Consider the following 18,687-nt stretch of genomic DNA (forward strand, 5'->3'; position numbering starts at 1 on the left):
ACCCTGAGGTAGTTGAGGGTGAAGTTTGTTAGCCCCATCCTGGTGATGTTTTTGGACAGCTGATCCAGGACCTGAGGATCTTGTGCCTAAATGGAAAAAAAACCCCACATGTATTTTATCACTACAGGACGGTCCTGAGAAAATCTCAGACTGTGCTACAGCTGCTAAGAAATGCAATCTCGACATTGTTGATTTTATTTGGAGAGCAGGCTGCTGGAGGTAATTTAATTTACATTTTGAAGACACTTGCATATAACACTCAAGGACATTTTCAGATCAATTGTGCAAGACTGGGGAAAAACCAAACTGCTCAGATGTGCTTTCAGTCCTTGGGAGAAATGACGTTACTTCCTCTTGGAGAGGCCTTGGCACTCGGGTCTCCAGCCTGAGTCACAGAACTCTGCCAGGAGAGCTCCAGGTCTAACGCCCTCATTAGAGAAGCCAGTCCCCCTGGACTGGGCAGATCCATGCTTCAGGACTGGCCTTTGTTTCCTGCTGTGATAGCGGTGGTGTTTTTACAGCTTGGGGTTGAGGGCTGTATTGGAAAACTTTGCCACTGTCTTGAAATACACACACACACACACACACACAAAACACACACACACACACACACATATATATGGAGAGACAGAGAATTCTCACTCTCCTCCCCATTAAGCTGAGTCTGGAAATAGATATCCCCAACAATTTTTATCCTGCAGGACTGTAAGAGTAAGTATCACATTTTCCAAAATGTCAGCCACATTTTAAGAAGGGATATAAAGTACCATGGGCCACACCAAATGTTCTGTTTGGCTAGAAGAAAATGGAAATTCTTTCTGGGATCCATTTTAAAATGACTCTCTTGGTTGATATTCTTTCTTTCTGTTTGCCTTTCCTTCTTCCTTAATTGATATAAGCAAATTGGCACTAAACAGAGGGAGATGGAAGTAAACATCCCCTTGTCTCCACGTCTGCCTTCATGAGACTAGATTATACTAATGTGACTTATTCTTTTCTGTACATGCCTTTTCTCATAGTGATACTACCAATTGGATTTGTATATATAAATAAAAATGCAGGAGAAAACAGAGCATGTCAGTTTCATGTCAATTTCCTAAAAGAGGTCTTCCCTGACATTGAGCCTATATTTATTAAACCACTCTTATGTGCTAGGAAGCGTTTGTTCTATCAAGTAGCCAGGGTCAACCTCAAGGAACTTACATTTCAGTCAAAAGACAGGAAAGATAATAATAAAGAAATGCAAAAATGTTGTTCCTGCTGCTGTGGCTACCGGTGATGATGATGAGAGCCAATCGCCAAAACCTGTAGAGGACACACTATGTGCCAGGCATTGTTCTAAGTGCTTTACAGTCATTAACTCTTAATTCGATGGTCTGAAACATGCTTTATTACTGTACCCATCTTATAGATGAGGGACTACAAGCACAGAGATGTCACATCATTTGCCCAAAGTCACACAAGAGCAAGGGTCCAACCCTATGTGGTCTCAATCCAGGGCCCAGGTTCCCAACTGTTATCCTTTGCTGCCTTTTAGTCTATTTTGAGAATAATAGAAGTGAATATTCCAGACTTCCTCAAAGAGAGTGGAGAATGTAAACTAAGCTTTAAAAACCAAGGGCTTGGAGCATAAACAGCCAGAAATCATGGAGCAGGAGAGTGGGGTGCAACAAAAAGCATAAGGCTAATGGGAAGGGCAGAGCTTGTGTTAACTAGTCAGAAAGAGGTGGCTGACAACTAATGTGTGGAGAAATAGCCGGGAGTGGGACAGCTGGGAGACAAAGTCAGAACCACCTCGGGCAAAATCTTGATTTTGCTACTTTTGGGCTAAAAAACATGGGGCAACTTACTGATTCTCTGAACCTCAGTTTCCTTGCTTTTAAAATAGGAACAATACTAACTCAACTCTCTGCCTGACTGTGAAGATTCAATATCATGAGATATACAAAATGTTTAGCTCAAGGCCTGGCAGAGTAAAAAAAAATCAGTAAATGGTAGTTACTGTTATGCTATTTTCTTTTGATTGTTCAGGGTCTTTAAAATTAGGCTTATGAAGTTTGATTTTGCTCCAAAGATTTTCATGGAAGCATCATGTATTATAGAGGAGAGACTTAAATTTAAGTTGATGCCTTTGACGACTTCTTAAGAGATTGCAGCTGACTAGCTCCTACTTACATTTAAAATACATCTCTAGATCGGCATAGAACCCACCCTTGCACCTAATTTGTGCTCAATAAATTTGATGTGATTTATGGTCAAACAAAACCAAGAGAAGCCCAAATATTCCACTTCAGATTTAGCACTGTGATCAGGGAGGACCAACTTCTGACACAAATCTGAAGATACAGGAGTCCCATGTCTCGTCAGATGGTTCTAATCAAAACTGGAAACTGTTTTTCTAACTTCTTGTTTTATTTCATTCCCCAGTTATACATAACAGGTTTATTAGCCCCAAGCAGAGCAGTACTTGATAATGACTGGATGGAATTTAAGAAAAGTACAAACTGTTTATTGAAGTAACCTCAATTTGGAGTTCAAAATAATAAAATATAAAAAATAGTCTCACAACGTACCAATCTTGGAAACAAAAAGGGGAGAAAAGGGCCTGTGGATTAAAACGGTTGAGAACAAAACTCAATATTTAGAGTTAATTACCTAAAGCGTGACAACTACTGGAATTCTTTCACAGAGAGAGGAATGGGTTTTTCCCCTTGAGTGAAATGAAGGAGGAAAAAAAAGAAAAGAAAGCAAAACAGAAATTAAATTACTTACATGCATGGCTAGGATGCTTCTCGGGACTAACTCTCGGTATTGTCTAATGGTAAAGTGCCATGTTTTTATTCTCATGAGATCATCAAAGGTGAACTCCAAGATCAGTCTGCCTTCTGTACATACCTAGAAGTGACAAAGCACACAGTCATTCATTACGCACTTTGTGAAAGCCACATTTTGTAACTCACATAGCCACTCAGCGTGGTCTCCCTTTCTGTCCTTGGGCAGTGCTAGCTCTTGGTAAAGATGTGACACAAGTGATGTGTCCACTGCACACAGTACAAATGTCAGCTCTAAAATCAGTGGGTTCAAGTGACTGTACAGCTGCTTATTGGCCATGATGTGCTAGTAATTCTACTAGTTACTACTGAAACTCTATGACCCTCAGTTTCTTCATCTGTAAATATGGAGATAAAACCCATCTTATAGTGACATTGGGTCAAAAAGTTTTCCTCCACTTTCATCATCCTTCAACCATAGAGGCTTGAGCTCTTATTCTAATCTTGGTTATCCTGCTCTAGGACAAAGTACTCAATAAACTCATTCATGGTTAAGTGTGAGTTACTACAACTTGATCCGACTGGAGGAAGTTTGTATTTCCAAAACGAAATTCCGGAGGGCAATGTTTAACCCAAGGCAGTTATTATCAGTTACTGACATGTAGAAAATAGAAGCATGGTGGAGAGTATTTTCCTTGAATCTCAGCACATCAGCAATGATAAATTCTGCTTGCATAAAAGGCCAGTCTTAGGGGGGATGGGACACTTTATCTTTCTAAGAATAATATATATTATTAATGAAACATAAAAGAATTTTGAAGGTCTCTTCCTTGATAGAGTAATCAGTGACAGAGTAGCATTTTAATCTTTTTTTGATATTCATAGCATTTTTAGCATGTAGTTCCTATTTTATTTACCATTCCTTTCACTATTAACAACTTTGAAATGAGGGAAAGTGCTATGCAATCACGAACCGCTGAGCCTATTTCAACTATGAGCTAGGAAGTGGTGGTAGTGTATTGGTTCAATTTAAATAGTTACAACTCATTAATCAGACGATTTCTGCCTTAGGAAAGCAGTACAAAATAGTGGGCAGATACTTTGGCATCAGAGGGTACTGGATTTGAATCCCAATTCTACTTTTTACTCATTCTGGAAATTTGGGGAAAATCTAATAAATTCCCCAAATTCCAGTTTTTCTCACTGTAAAATGGAAATAGAAATATCCTTGGGTAAGAATGTTAGGAAAATTCATTAAATAAAGTTATGTATGTAGGCTACCTGGAATTGTGCCTGGCATGTAGTAGGATAGCAGTAAATGATAGCGCTACAGATAAAAAGAATGCTACCCAAGAAAATACAAAGCGCTAGACCAGTAATGGTCATCATGTGCCACCTGAGACCTAGGGCTTCACTAGCGGCGGCTTCTCAGGGGCTCTGCTGGGAGGAGCTGGGCCTCCATCTCGGCTTTGAGATCCTCATTGACTTTCTGGATTTCACTAAGCAGCTTTGATTTTTGTCTGTTTTTTACTGCATTGGGCTTCCGATCAAGCTTTTTGGAGAAAGATTTCCTAGGCTAAAAACAAACATACAACACTCCAGACACTTGAAAAAACACACTCAAAAACAAATAAATGAATAAGTAAAAATTAATTAACTGAAGAGAGAATGTAAGTATTTGTAAAACTATAGTCCACGAAGTTAGTGAACAATTTATATCAGCCTTTTATGAAATATTAATAATCACTTTCCTCTTTGGAAATGTAACACAAAACACCACCACTTATTGAATTGCAACTTGGTCCACAGCACTGGGTTGGGTGCATTCCATGCCCTCTAATTGAAGGTAACATGTTCTTTAAGCAAGTCAAATGCCAGTACAGGAGAATTACTAACAAGTGTTGATGGGACACTACTCGAGAAAGATGCTGTTAACGTGTGCCATCTTTGTCTTATCAAAGATTTCAGAAACACTGTGGGATAATTATTGATAATCTGGGTGAAGACCTTTGCCTCAGATCCAATTAGCAGGATCTGTGGGTAATTTCAGGCCTGTGGGCACATTGCCTCAAAACCCCTTGGCTGTGTAGTCTTCAGTGCCTTGTTTCTGGTGTCTCAGCCATGAGAGTTGAGTGCATAGAAAAGGGAGAAGACTTCAGTGCCCCCAAACCTCTCCCCTTGAGCATCATCAACTTTGGAATTAATTTACCAAGACATTAAAAAGAGTTGCATGGAGATTAAGCCACACAATTCCCCCTGGGGTGTCAGCATGACAGAAGCCACCTGTGGTGACAGCTTTCACAAAAGGGAGGTAGCTATGGGGAGCCATCAACAGTGAAATGTCTTGACAAAAACACGACAGGGATTTTGGATGCTATAATCCTTTTTAAAGGGGGAGATTATTGGATATTTAAACAAATATTAGCTCAGTTAAATGTCAGTGTTTAAAAAATTATCTAATATATTTGTTTTGCATTTATGAACCACAAACGCAGGGCAGGTGAAGGGTCTGGTTTACTTCTATTGGGAGAGAATTTCATAATGAGAAGGCATATATGTAGTCCTCTGACAGATTACTCAGTTGGAGCATCTGTAAGGTCAACTTAAATTGTGTCCTTTGTTCATGGTAACAGAGCGAGCTAGTTGGGGACCTTTCTTGCAGTCAAATTGTCATGGGCCTACAAATGGAAAATTGCAGCAGGCCTTGGGCTCCTCCTATTTTCAGTCAAAACCAAGGGTTTAACTGGGGTATACCATGTGCAAGGCAGGAATCCTTAGAATCAAATCTGAGTTGACTACGCTGGATGTTTTCTTTAAGGAAAAATAAATGACTTATTTGAATGAAAGGACAGAGGAGGATTTTGGTCACTGCTGGTCTTCCCCAAGTAATTACACCCACACCTTCCAGGCCCTAGACAGCCACTCCACACCCTGTACCCATCATAGAAATCAAAGGAAACCAAAGGCTTTGTGATTTGTTTTACATGCAACAGCCAGCAAATGGAATGGAGGCAAATAAGAAAAAATATATATGTATTTCCTATTCAGAAATGATAAAAAACAGGCATAGCCTATAAAAGGGAATTAACGTCTTCTCTCTTCAGAAAAATTCTGTGCATTCCTCTTAATCAATACAATTAATGTAGCTTTTATCTGAAGTCGGACTTTTTTTTTTTTAAAGCTGCCTTTCACTTGGAATCCAAAATCAAAAGGGTCCTCAATTAAGAAAACATTTTCTGTTGTGCTGAATTCATGTTACCGTACTGTGAGCTCTGACATTTTGTTTCTGTGGTAACCAAAATCAGCTGATTAGTTGGCATGGCAACAGAAAAGATGTAATCCCAGCAGACACACTCTAATCAATGCCCCCAGTACAGATGGTCTCCGGAGGATCAACAAGAAAGAGGCTGGCAGGCATTCAGCCGATCACGTGCTAGCTTGAGACTAGGCCAGGAACAAGAAAACTAAAAAAGAACATTTCTCAAACTAACCAGTAGCTTTTTAACCCTTTTCTTTCTTTGGCTAATTGTAACGCAATATTGACTGTGTATATAGCTGCATAATACAATGATTCTCATATAGCTTTGATGAAATCAAGTGTGCTTGTTAAGTGGGAGTGTTTATGTAATTTTCTGAGTTTGTATGCTTGGAACAGCATGCATGGAGTAGTGCTTTTAGATTAACACTTGTGCAAAGCTCATTGTATTTTCCTTAGTGGTACTGCATATGTAAACGCATTCATATGCATTATACATACATATATATATATATACACACACACAAACACACACATGATCTGATCATTGATATTATAATTTGGTTAGAGTCAGGAGAAGAGTAGAAATTCTGAAATATAATGTAGTATACAGGCTAAGGTAAGAAGGATGAACTGTCAAAGACATAAGTGAGTACTCATATAGGAAAACTGGTGGGTGCATTTCCATGGTACTTCTCTGTAGCAGTAAAAAAATTCATAGTAAACAATTGAGAACAGAGAAAACATAAACCAATCTTTATAGAGATGATAAGGGTGTCCAATAATGGCCATAACTTTGTTTCAGTGTGTAAAATCTAAAATTAACCCCAAGAATGTACCCTAGAAAGTGTTCCTCCCAGAATCCACCAGTGTTCACATCCTCAAATATAAATATTACTCAGAGTCTTTAATTCTGAAAACCTTGATGTCTGCTCTTCTGATTATTAAACCTTGTTTTCTATTTGATTTAAAAACTGAAAACATAAAAGAAAGGCTTTATAATGTGTGTTTTAAAATTCTAATTACACATTTATCCATAATCAATAATGTTCCTGGTATCAGGAAATTGCAAAATGCTCATGATACTCCTGAGGAATAGTTAATATTTCTGTTGATTAGGATTGTGACTGATTTTTGATTCACCAGTTGACCAAATTTTCATAAAAGCAACTCAGAACCACTGGGTCAAATGCTATTTGGGGAATGAGAGTTTATTGATAGCCTAAATTAGAACACTGTGATGCTGCCTGCACATAATATGCTAAGTACTAATAGCAGGCTTCCCTTTAAAAATAAGCATTGGCTTCTGGACCCTTTTTCTTTGTAAAAAGGTCTGAAAGGTCATTAGCCCACTGTTTTGTAGTAAACAGCCATGATATTTTATTACATGTAAATGAGTTATTTTTAATTAATATAAGAAAAATAACAATGGAAAGTTTTTTGAGTATTATAATAATCACCAAGGAGCAAAAAAAACAAAAAACAAAAAATTGAGAGAGGAAAAAAAGAAAAAAAAAATGGATCCTTCCAAATTTCCTAAAAATAAATGTGCATAATTAGCATCTGGACTAAGTCCATGAAACTGAGCTCCATTTCCCAGAAAGTGATATTTTTCATCACGGTATGGAAATATTCATTTCAAGAGTCGGCAAATATACTTCCTTGGAGTCGCATCAGATGGGTGGTCCAAACAATTGCTGCTTGGGGCAAGGGAGCTGTGTTCAGGGGAGTGCTCAGGTGTTTCTGGTGACCACCTTAGATACCTGAACAAATCACTCAACCATCTGAGAGGAAAATTTCAGGATAAGAAAGAATGCAACACAGGAAAACCTCAGTTTCTGGATTTGAATGAAAATAACACTTTATCGATTCATCTGAAGAATGGGATTCTTTTCGATCTAAAACAAGTCCCAAATGTTCAGCACTAAACTTTCAGAGCAGCTATGTTCATTTATGAATCAGTTTTGGCCTGAGAAAGAAATTGAGTAAATATATAAAAGGACTACTACAAAATACATTTTTATTTTCAATGGCTACTGGCTTTGGAAGCAGCTCCTTAATTACAGCAAAGTTTTTAATTTAATTATCATGGATTTTTTTTCCCCTTACAGCATAAGGAGTTGGTATGTTTCTCTTGAATTACCTAAAAATAACATTAAGCCTAGAGGAAAAAAGAAAAAAAAAAAAAACAATAATGAAGGAGCAGAGAAAGGCTTTCTCTGCAATGCTAAGACTTTGTAACACTAGAAATGAATGGCTTGCAAAATGAATGGCTTACATGTCCGTCTGATCTACAAGATTATGTAAATGTTCTGCATCTCCAGAATGAAGTGAGACATGGGCAGATTAAACCATCATTCAGGTGATCATTACTTTCCATGTAGCAAAAGTCTCTTGTCAGCCAGGACTTCTGCATCCAGTGTGAAGCTTCTTTGTGACTGAATGACAACTCTCCTCTCTGCCTGTTAGAACAGGAAAAAAGAAAAACCCTACCCTTTCCTACATTTAAAAAAGTCTACGGACAAAATTAAGATGCCGTAGAATCAATGGTATTTGATGATTTGTTTTTGCATTTTACAACCATTTCCTTTGCCTTTGGTTTTGTACACCAGCATGGGCACTGGAGAGATGAAACTATACCAAAAAGATCAATGAATAAATAAGAAACATTATATTTTTATTCTTGCAGCAAAATTGCATAAGTAATAAACACATCTTCAGTTTTATACATTGGGCTTCTGCAATTAACCCTGATGATTCAACCTCTCCTAAGTATAAAGAGAGCGTTGTCATTTGTGTTTTGAACTAAAAGAGATAGCTATCATTAATATCACAAATTAGTTTCATGTTGAGTCTTAGTCAAAATGCAGTAAACTAGTGTTCATTAAAATAAACTTCTGTTTGTCAGATTCTGTGATTAAATATTTGTTCTTACTAATTTTTCTACCTGCAAAAGGACATAAAGAGATTATCTGTAGTGTTCCAGAAAGGTCTTTGGTGAGAGGGAATATTCCATATGTCAATTTCCTATGTAGGGCAAGGATCATAGATCTAAAATGTATAGAAGATGAGGTTAAATCTCCATCTCTTCTATTTTTCATTTCATAGCCTTCGTGGGGCTTTGAATTCAGCCTCAAACATTGTGATAATCTGATCCTGACACTTGCCTTCCCCTCATTCACTCTTTTGTAAGTATACTTGTTCAGCTGCTTGTTGAATTCCCTAATTTCATTGACATGTTAAAGTTTTTATGTTCCTTACAGATTACAGTTGGGTCATGGTTAGAGGATTCTTCCCTTATTCAAATTTGAATCCAGCTCTAAAAAGTTATTTCAGTAACAAAGCTGAAATACAGTGCTGACCACGCAAAAATAGGATATGTTCTTTCAGCTATAGTAGATCTTTTGTATAAAACAACAATTCTAATCTAGCAACTAAAATTTAAAAGGCAGTAGAACCTCTCTTCCTCTTAGTTTTGGGCTCCCTCCTCTTTGATTTTCATGTGCTCAGAATCTCATGCACACATCTTAGAACAGTGTTCACCCCAAGAGTCAAGCCATGTCACAAACAAGAAAGATTCTCTCATGGTGTTGAAAGTGTCTGGGAGATGAGCAATCAGCCCCAGGTTCCATAGGAAAACCATAATTATTATTCTTTAATGCACTCAGAGTAGGAAAAGCCGGGCATGTGACAGAGCCTGTCCTGTACCTTGGTAAACATGGGCTTCCCGTGCTGGGTGACCATGGTACACTGGTCGCAGTCCACCGTGATGGATGAGTTGTGGTATGACTCTTTCGAGTGTTTGAGAATGTAATACAGGTCGGTCACCCCTCCTTCAAACACAGTGCTAAAGTAACGGGGGATGAGGGTCCTGCCGATAGCTGGGAGAGAAACACAGAGAAACAAACCATTAACAAAAATATCCCACCAGCCCCACACACCCAACACCATTGCCAAACCTCCTAAAACCGGTTACTGATCATCTCAAGAAACCATACCAGGGGGCAAATTTCTCTTTAAAAACAGCCATGACCCTTCTGGGTTGCAGTTAATAAAATATAATCCCCAACTATTCAGGAAAAATGCGTCCGGTCATCTCTCTAGATTTTGTGTCCACTGCAAGTCAATAAAATAAGGGTTAGTACTTTAAAAATAATAGGGGGGAAACGCATGAACTACTTTGGACCTTGTATACTTTTGGAGTGAACATGTTTATAAAAATAAGACACTTCCAATCTGCTTGGATTTTTTTAATGCATCATGTATGTATAGGCCAGTTACCCAGTCATGTTTTATTTTTATTGTTACTAGTGATAATATAAATTTTAATAACATAATGCTTTGTAGTGTGTAAAGTATTTTGGTATTCTCTCACTGTATCTTCAGAACAACCCCAAGAGAGTGCAGGACTGAGATCCAAAAATGTTATTATGGAGGGGAAATAAAGGTTATTTTGAATGCTTCAAGGTCACGTGACTTGTAAGTAAATATTTGGGGTCTCTAACTGCATGTCTATAAACACCCAAATAACTGCTCTTCCAAACACTATGTCTCCAACTGCTTTAAACAATGGAAATCTTTACAAAATAATTCCCATCTCCATATACAAAGAGATCCATAACTATGTAAATACTGATTATTCTATCTGCTTTTGGAGCTGTGTAAGATCTCTCTCTAGAATAAAAGGCTAATTTTAAGAGAAGTTGATACCTTTCACTTGGTCTAAATTGGTCTCTTTCATTCCATGTGTCTGGTCCTGTCCCATTTTAGTTTCAGCGATTGTATAAGTAGCTGGGCCTTTCTGATACAGGACGCTTAGAAATCTGTAACAAGCCCTTTTTTCAGCAGTGATTTGAAATCCTCTTACACTGGAAATCCCAACTCATAATATCAGGAATTTTGCCTATGTGCAGATTTTAAGGCAAAGTTCTAAAGCACTCTCAAGCAATCCAAGGTTTTTAATAAATCTCTTACATTCACTATATAATACCCTTTGAAAGACAAAAATAATATTTAAGATAAATAAACTACCAAAGAAAGCTTTAGCTAGGAAAGATCACCCAATCGTCACTTGAATGTTTTAAAATATTTAATTTCATTTTAAAAGAATCAGTGATAATCCACTTTGTGTGGATCTATATCTCTTTTGTACATGAACTTGGAAAAAATAAGTATAAAGAAAATACCCTGCCAAATTGTTTTCTGAAATGATTTTAAGGAATCCCCATATGGATGACTAGTCTCTAAATAATTTACACAGTTGTTATTGCCTCATATTTGCTGCAGGTAAAATCAGTCAACAAGTGTCTGCTAAATATTCCAGGATTTTCGGTGATTCCATCCTAGATAATCTTTCTACATACATTTTCTTAATACTGCCTAATCTCCAATACTGCATGCTCATTTTCTAAATATAAAATTCAAATGAGAGTAATTTGAGTCCACCATGTCCTTTAACAAATGCATAGCTAATGTTATAAAGAAAACTTTGTAATGCTAAAATCCATATTGTACTTCACTAAACAGATAAAATTAATTGAATGCATTTCAAATATTCTAACTTAAAGCTAATTATCATAAATCAGCCTAAGTAATTTGACAATTTGGGATTCATACCGTTGAGAATAAATGCAAACCATAAAAATGCAGATGTAGGCCAAAGAATTGTCACATTAAAAAGGTTATGGCAAATAACCACCATTGGATTAGTAACATTATACTTTATTTATCATGAATCCTGCACAAGTTAATTCCTTTAGAGCACTGTTTGCTATATATCACCATCGTTTTCATTCATAATATAAGAAAAGTTGAATGGGAAAAAGGTTTGAGAGTCTTTAAGTTTAAACCTAAGTTTTAAATTACTTCCCCAAATCCAGAAAATGTACAAATTATGTAGTAAATACACTTAAAGAGAAACACAGCTTTGCTTTATTGAATAATTTCTAGCACTCTAGGAAATGGTTGCCATGGATACTGGAGGTTTGTTTTCAGCCCTGTTTCCTTTGTGAGCCTGCCCTCCCATTTTCCCATGGTCCTGTTCAGACCATTAGTCACAAAGGTTCATTATCCACCATAGTAGACTAAACCCACAGTTCGGTGCTCCAAGTAAACCATGACAATGGTATTCACGCCCTTGTGTACGTAGTCCCCTCTCCATAAATCTGAGCTTGGCCCTGTGATCTGCTGTAATCAACTGAATGTGGCATGAGTATCCTTGTATCAGTTTTGGGCTACACCTTTAAAAGAACTCGAAACTTTCACTTTGTTCTCAGGAAGAAGTCAGTTGCTATGTACAAAGTCTTACTACTCTAAGACTGCCATACCATGAGAAGCCCAACCTAGCCATGTGGAGAGGTCATGTGAAGGAGAACTGAGTCTTCCAGCCAGCAACCCCAGCTGAGCTTCCAGCCAACAAACAGCACTAACTTGCATGGGAGAAGCTGTCCAGGAAGTGAATCCTTGAGCTCCAATTGAGCTGCCTCAAGCTGGTGTCACGTGGAGCAGAGATGAGCTGTCCCTGACATACCTTGCACAAATTTCAGAAACATAAGTAAATAAAATAAATATTTGTATTTTAAGTCAACATGTGTTGAGGTGTTTTTTTAATGTATCAATAGATAACTGCAGCCCCTTTCAACCACGCTAGCCACAAGTTAGTCAAATAAGAATCCTTCCCTGAAAGAAAGAGGGAAGTTTTGCCAGGAAAAACTTTCTAGTCATGGAAATATAGGAGCCTGAATACAGAAGAAAAGCAAAGCAAATTGACAGAGAGTCTTCATGGGCTGATTTGGGCCCTAGTCTCAGCTGGGAATAAAGCCAATGCCATCCCTCAGAGGTCACACTTATGCGAGGTGCGCACCTCCTTTTCTTTCTTTCTTTTTTTTTTTTTTAAATTGGCTCAAGCTAGTTCGTGTTAGATTTCTGTCATTTGCAAATAGAGAAATCCTGACCACTGCAGTCCTGTTCCAGCATGGGCAGGGTGGTAAACACTGAGAGAATAAAGAGGAAGTGATGAGAGCGATCAGCTACAAGAGATATCTGACTCTCTCTGCAACACACTGTGTTAGAAGCTGCAGGAGATTAAAAAGGTGTCAGAGATTGTATTAGTTTCCTGTTGTTGCTGTAACAAATTACCACCAACACAGTGGCCTACAGCACCACAAACTTATTATTTCATAGTCCCGACAATCAGACATAGGGCTTGCTGGGCTGAAGTCAGGTTGTCAGCAGGGCTGAATTCCTTTCTGGAGGTTCTCAGGGAGAATCTATTTTCTTGTTTGTTTCATCATCTAGAGGATGTTCACACACCTTTCATGTGGCCCCTTCCTCCATCTTCAAAACTCATAGTGGGAAGTTGGGGCCTGGCGAGGCATCATTCTCACTCCGTCTTCTGCCTCCCTCTTGACTTTCAGGATCCTTGTGATTGCCCTGAATCCACCCAAAGAATTCAGGATAATCTGCCATCTCAAGATCCTTAACTTATCAGATCTGCAAAGCCCCTTTTGCCATGTAAGGTCACATTCACAGATACCAGGAATTCAAACACGGATACCTTGCAGGGGGCATTATTCTGCTTCCCACAGAGACTATACTTGCCAAGAGCTTCTGTTCTACAAGGGAGAGCAATAAAAAATACAAGAAACACACACATACACCATGCACATACGCACGCAATGTGCAATATATAAATAATGCGCAGTGAATGGGACAGACAGCCAGAACAAAATCCCATGTGCCTGAAGAAATCATTCTATTGATCATTCATCAATTTCTTCTGTAAACATTCACTGAACCTGGAGTAGGTATAAAGCTCCATGGTTGACGGTCGATGCTGCAAACACAAATTTTTGTCCCTCTCTTTCAAATTCATTTTTGAATTTGAATTAGATTTTTGTCCCTGTCTTTCAAATTCATTTCTATCAGGAGAGGTAGCAAGTATTGAAGTATCTATAACACGATGTGATCGCTGATAAAGCATAAAAATGGGTTTATGATTTTGAACTCTTTATCAGTATCTCCTGTATCCTGAATTCAGTGTACGATTTTATTATTTCTGAAGCTCTGAGATGAGCATGTTCTTTTACTGCAGTCAACCATGCCACTGCATGGCACAGTCAGATATAAATGACTAAATCAGTGAACATTTCAGATTTAGGTTCAGCGGTCACCTAACTCGACAGCCACACCAGTTCCAAATCTATTTAGATTTTATACTGTTACAATCATATGTCAAAGTTACACTTTACATTTATACTTTAATCCCTGGAATTAAAATAATTTAAATATTGATATACATAAATCTACATTGTGCTCCTATGAAAAGGATTATGTCTTCTGAATATTGTTGGAGTGAGATTAAGATTATAGTAGATTATAAAGGCGATGGTATTTTTCTGACACATTTAGATCAAAGGTCCAAAAGTTGGGAAGTGTGGAGAGCCAGAGAACACAGGAAGATTTTCTGTGATGTTAGGTGAGTAAAATATACCATACATTATTTATCTATGTATTCATGAAAGATAAAAGAAAATCACACATTAAATTATTCAGGTGTTGAAATGTGTATAAAGAATGTTACACTTTATAGGTAAATATGATTAGTCCAGAAATAGCTAAGATTTAATTCATAGCTAATTGAGCTGTGGATCCCTGCTTTCAAGCTCCTTAGGGAGATTTTCATTGTTGTTCTATTTTGTTTACATCCATCCCTACTCCCCAGAAATTCTTGCTATGGAAGTTGATAGGGTGATGGTGTGGTGGAGGCAGGATCTAACTTCTATCTTTTCTTGTAGGTATTACTTGTAGATATTAGGATATCTACAGGATATTCATTGATGTTAATTAACTTTTTTCCTTGTTTAGAAACAAAATGGTGTAATACAAGCTGGGAGCTCATATAGAAGACATAAACTACTGTGCCTCCTCCCCAAAGCAGAAGGTCTGCCTTTTAGAGCATTTTATCTCTTTTAGTAATTATGAAATGCATTAAAAAAAACTTAAGGATGTTTATAAGTAATTCACATGAAAGAAACTGCATGTAGAAAATAACCACATATGAAAATACTCGAACTAGTTGTTGAAGTACAAAGTTAAAATAATAACAAAAGGATTACAACATAAAGCTGGTGAGGTTGTGTTAAAACAGATATACACAAATACTTTTAAGGAAATCAATGTAGTGATTATTTCTTATTTTGAGAATTTCTAACTCTCTGGAAGTCTGTTAGGTGGGACTCTAAGCTCTTGGTAAATACCCTTACCAAACTGCAATTCTCAAGTTTATGTTTAAGTGCTCTGAAGTTCTACAAGCCTTTTGAGAAACCATCATCTAATGTAAGACTTTTTAATTTCAGGGCGTGAATTACAATTTTAAATGCCTGCAATTTCTATGTTTCAAAGACAATTCACTTCCAAGAAACAAAAGGGGTTGAGAGTCTGATTTTCATAAAATGTGGAGTAAGAGGAAAATTTGTAACTAACAATATATTAATGCCATTTAACACATTATCACTATTTAGCTGATGATTTTGCAACTCTGAAAAGAGAGAACTATATAACCAAGCACATGTTTTTAATTAGGTAAACTTAATTATATTAAAATTATTTACCATACTAGGATTTAAAAAATTTTTATCTAAACATGAAAATAGATAAATTCGTTGGCTAAATCTGGGTAGTTTTATGTGGTTCTGCTAAAGCTACTGTAATTCTGCTATATCTCAAAAATCCAAATGGAAATTCTATTATTCAGATACATAATAAACACCAAGAGTCATTAAACTTTAAACTTATCTGTATTCAGAAATCAGTAAATGCATTATGCTGACATACAAATGAATATGCTCCTAGGAGTGAGATAAACAAGACTGATGATTTTATTTATGGTAAATAACCATTATATATAGCCAAAACAATGGAAGTAAAATATGCTTGACCTGTGATGGGGGTGATACTAGTTCAAGGTAGATCTTGTTGTTCTTGGTGAAGGGAATGCAAGTCGAATTAATTAATTAATTTTACTTTTATAAATTGGCATGACTTTCATTCTAATATGCCTTTTACTTATTTTCTCAAACTAATTTACTTGAATATTTTCTCTCTGATGACCTGTCTTGTGATTTCAAAGATTCATTTATTTCATATATACTTATTAAGTAACTACTACAGGCCAGATATTGTTCTAGGTGCTAGAAATAGACAAGTAAGGAGACAGAGAATAAACTTGATAGCTCGGGAAGGCCAACTAGTTTAGATTGGCCAGCCTGGAAGGCTGCCATGAAAAAGTGATGATGGAGGTGAGTCCCAATTGAACAAAGCCGTGCGAAGATCTGGAATTAAAGAGGTCCAGGCCCAAGAACCACAGGGGCAAAAGCCCTAAGACAGGAATGAATTTTGATTGAACGAGTTTAGTGTGCTACAGTATCAGAAAGAAGGCTTTGTGGCAGGAGGGTGGTCAAAGAGAACAAGATGATAGAGATGAGGTCACAGAAAGAGGCAGGGTCAGATTATGTGGGACTTTCTAAACCATGGCAAATGGCTTCCATTTTATCCTTAGTGCAATGTCAAGACATTGAAAGATTTTAGCCAATGATATAATTTACTCTGTTTTTCCTAAATGCATTTTCCAGCTGCCAACATGGTCTCAAAACACCATAAAAATTTTTGATCCTCTTATAAATAGGCATTTTTTCTTCCACTTCTACCTACCAAATTTTTAATAACTTGACCAAGACTTCAGTCACCCTACCTTGCAGTAGATGCTAAGTGCTAGAGAAACAAGGATGACCAAGACAGACCTCACTCCTGCTGTTACAGAGCTTTGGATCAAGCAATTCTTAGCATCATTAATTCACCAATTAAGGGCATGCGCGATATGTGTCATGGCTCCATCTTGTCTCTCCTGTTTCCCCATTGTCTGACACACAATAATGAATAAGTCAATGCAATAAATATGTGAATTTATAGGTCTCAAGTCATAGAAGCTTACATGTAAACCTGATAGAATTCATCTCATTTAATTGAATCCATTACTTCGACATATTCAGGTTATTTTGGATCTTGATTCTGTCAGTGATACTATGGGCTATTTCTTCTACATGTGTGTCTTTCATGGTGGCAAAACTCTTTCGACTTTGATCTAAAGTACTGACAATAACATTGTATAGGAGAAGACCAGAGCAATGGAGACCTCCTTCTAACTGGACTTCTTAACATGAATCAAACACCCTGTAAGTATGAAATTGAAATCCTCTAATGACTTCCATAATAAGTCCATGCTGTGTTACTAATGGCTTGTAAAGATAGTGCAGAGTCCATGTGGAGAGAGTGAGGTGTCAGAGAAAGACCTGAGCTAAGGGATGCAGAGATGTTAATCAGGCACAGAGGACGCAGCAAGAGAGTGGTCCCGGCAGAAGCAACAGCATTAGTTAGAGAAGGTGGTATATTCCCATGATCTAGGCTGCTGCCTTGGTCAGATGTTATATATTTATACCTTGGAGGATCTCGTCCGGATGAGCTACTGCATTACATAGAGCTCCTGCTCTCTCCTTATGACGATACAATAGTCTTTTAGTTATTAAAACTTTAAGATGTAGTTTACGTCTGACAGATTTATTTTTGCCCTCTGTATTACTCTTTTATGTCAGCATTTTCATAACTGTACTCTGTTTTTTATTCTTCATATGAACCTTAAAATAATTATGTTAAATTCAAAAAAGAAATAGGGAGAGAAATTGATTCAAATTAAATTAAATGTACTAAGAAAAAGTTGGCATCTTTAAAATATCCAATCTTCCTATAAAGGAATATGAAATGTATGTCCAGTTGTTTAAATCTTTATTTTTATCTTTTAAAAATTCCATAGTTTTTCTTTGTTCTTTCTTTTAGAAAAAGGGCCTCACTCCGTCACCTGGGCTAGACTGCAGTGATGCAGTCATAGCTCACTGTAACCTCAAACTCCTGGGCTCAAAGAATCCTCCTGCCTCAGACACCCAAGTGGGCTGAGAACACAGGTGCCACCATGACAGGCTAAATTTTTTACTTCTTTATAGAGACGGGGTCCAGCTGGTCTTGAACTCCTGGCCTCAGTAGATCCTCCTGCCTTGGCTTCCCAAAAGGCTGGGATTACAGGCATGAGCCATAGTGCCTGGCCAACAAATATGTTGCACCCTCTGAGGTTTGTAGTTTTCTATATTTGGATACTTAACATTTCTTAAGATCCTTGAATATTTTAGTTATGCTAAATGGTTAATGGAATTTTAAAACTTGTATTTCTATTTGTAGCCCAGGCATTTAACTGAATATTCATTAATATTAATAGCTTTTTGGGAATGTTTTAAAAAGTTTTCTAGGCAAAATAATCCACTATTCCCAAATATTGATATTTTTGTTCCCTTTCTCCTTACCTATATATAGATTCTCCTTTCCTATATATAGTCCTGTTCTAACCATTGCAATAACATGAGAATATATATATTCTTATATATATATAGCAATAACTTTGCAATAACATGAGAAAATATATATATATATATATATATATATATGTATAACAGAACTTTCAGAAAAATTTTAAATAATGAGGGAAGTAGCGAGCATTCTTTTTTCCCCTTGATAGTTTTAGGGAATGTATCTGGGACTAGGGGAAGTACTAAATGT

General features: G+C 37.0%; 1 protein-coding gene across 14 annotated transcripts in view; it reads right to left on the reverse strand.

Annotated features, from left to right (window-relative positions):
* Window positions 1-18,687, reverse strand: part of LDB2 (LIM domain binding 2) — a 397,664-nt gene that overhangs the window by 84,404 nt on the left and 294,573 nt on the right. For 12 of the 14 annotated variants that reach the window (XM_063809412.1, XM_063809413.1, XM_016951386.3 and 9 more), the window contains 3 exons: window positions 9,736-9,908; window positions 2,773-2,895; window positions 3-86 (listed from right to left, as the gene is read on the reverse strand). In XM_063809412.1, coding sequence (XP_063665482.1) covers window positions 3-86; window positions 2,773-2,895; window positions 9,736-9,908 — 380 coding nt within the window. The remainder of the gene's footprint in view (window positions 1-2; window positions 87-2,772; window positions 2,896-9,735; window positions 9,909-18,687) is intronic. The other 2 variants (XM_063809414.1, XM_054682796.2) reach the window with 1 other exon arrangement.

The sequence above is a fragment of the Pan troglodytes genome, chromosome 3, assembly GCF_028858775.2.
Source record: "Pan troglodytes isolate AG18354 chromosome 3, NHGRI_mPanTro3-v2.0_pri, whole genome shotgun sequence".
Taxonomy (NCBI): domain Eukaryota; kingdom Metazoa; phylum Chordata; class Mammalia; order Primates; family Hominidae; genus Pan; species Pan troglodytes.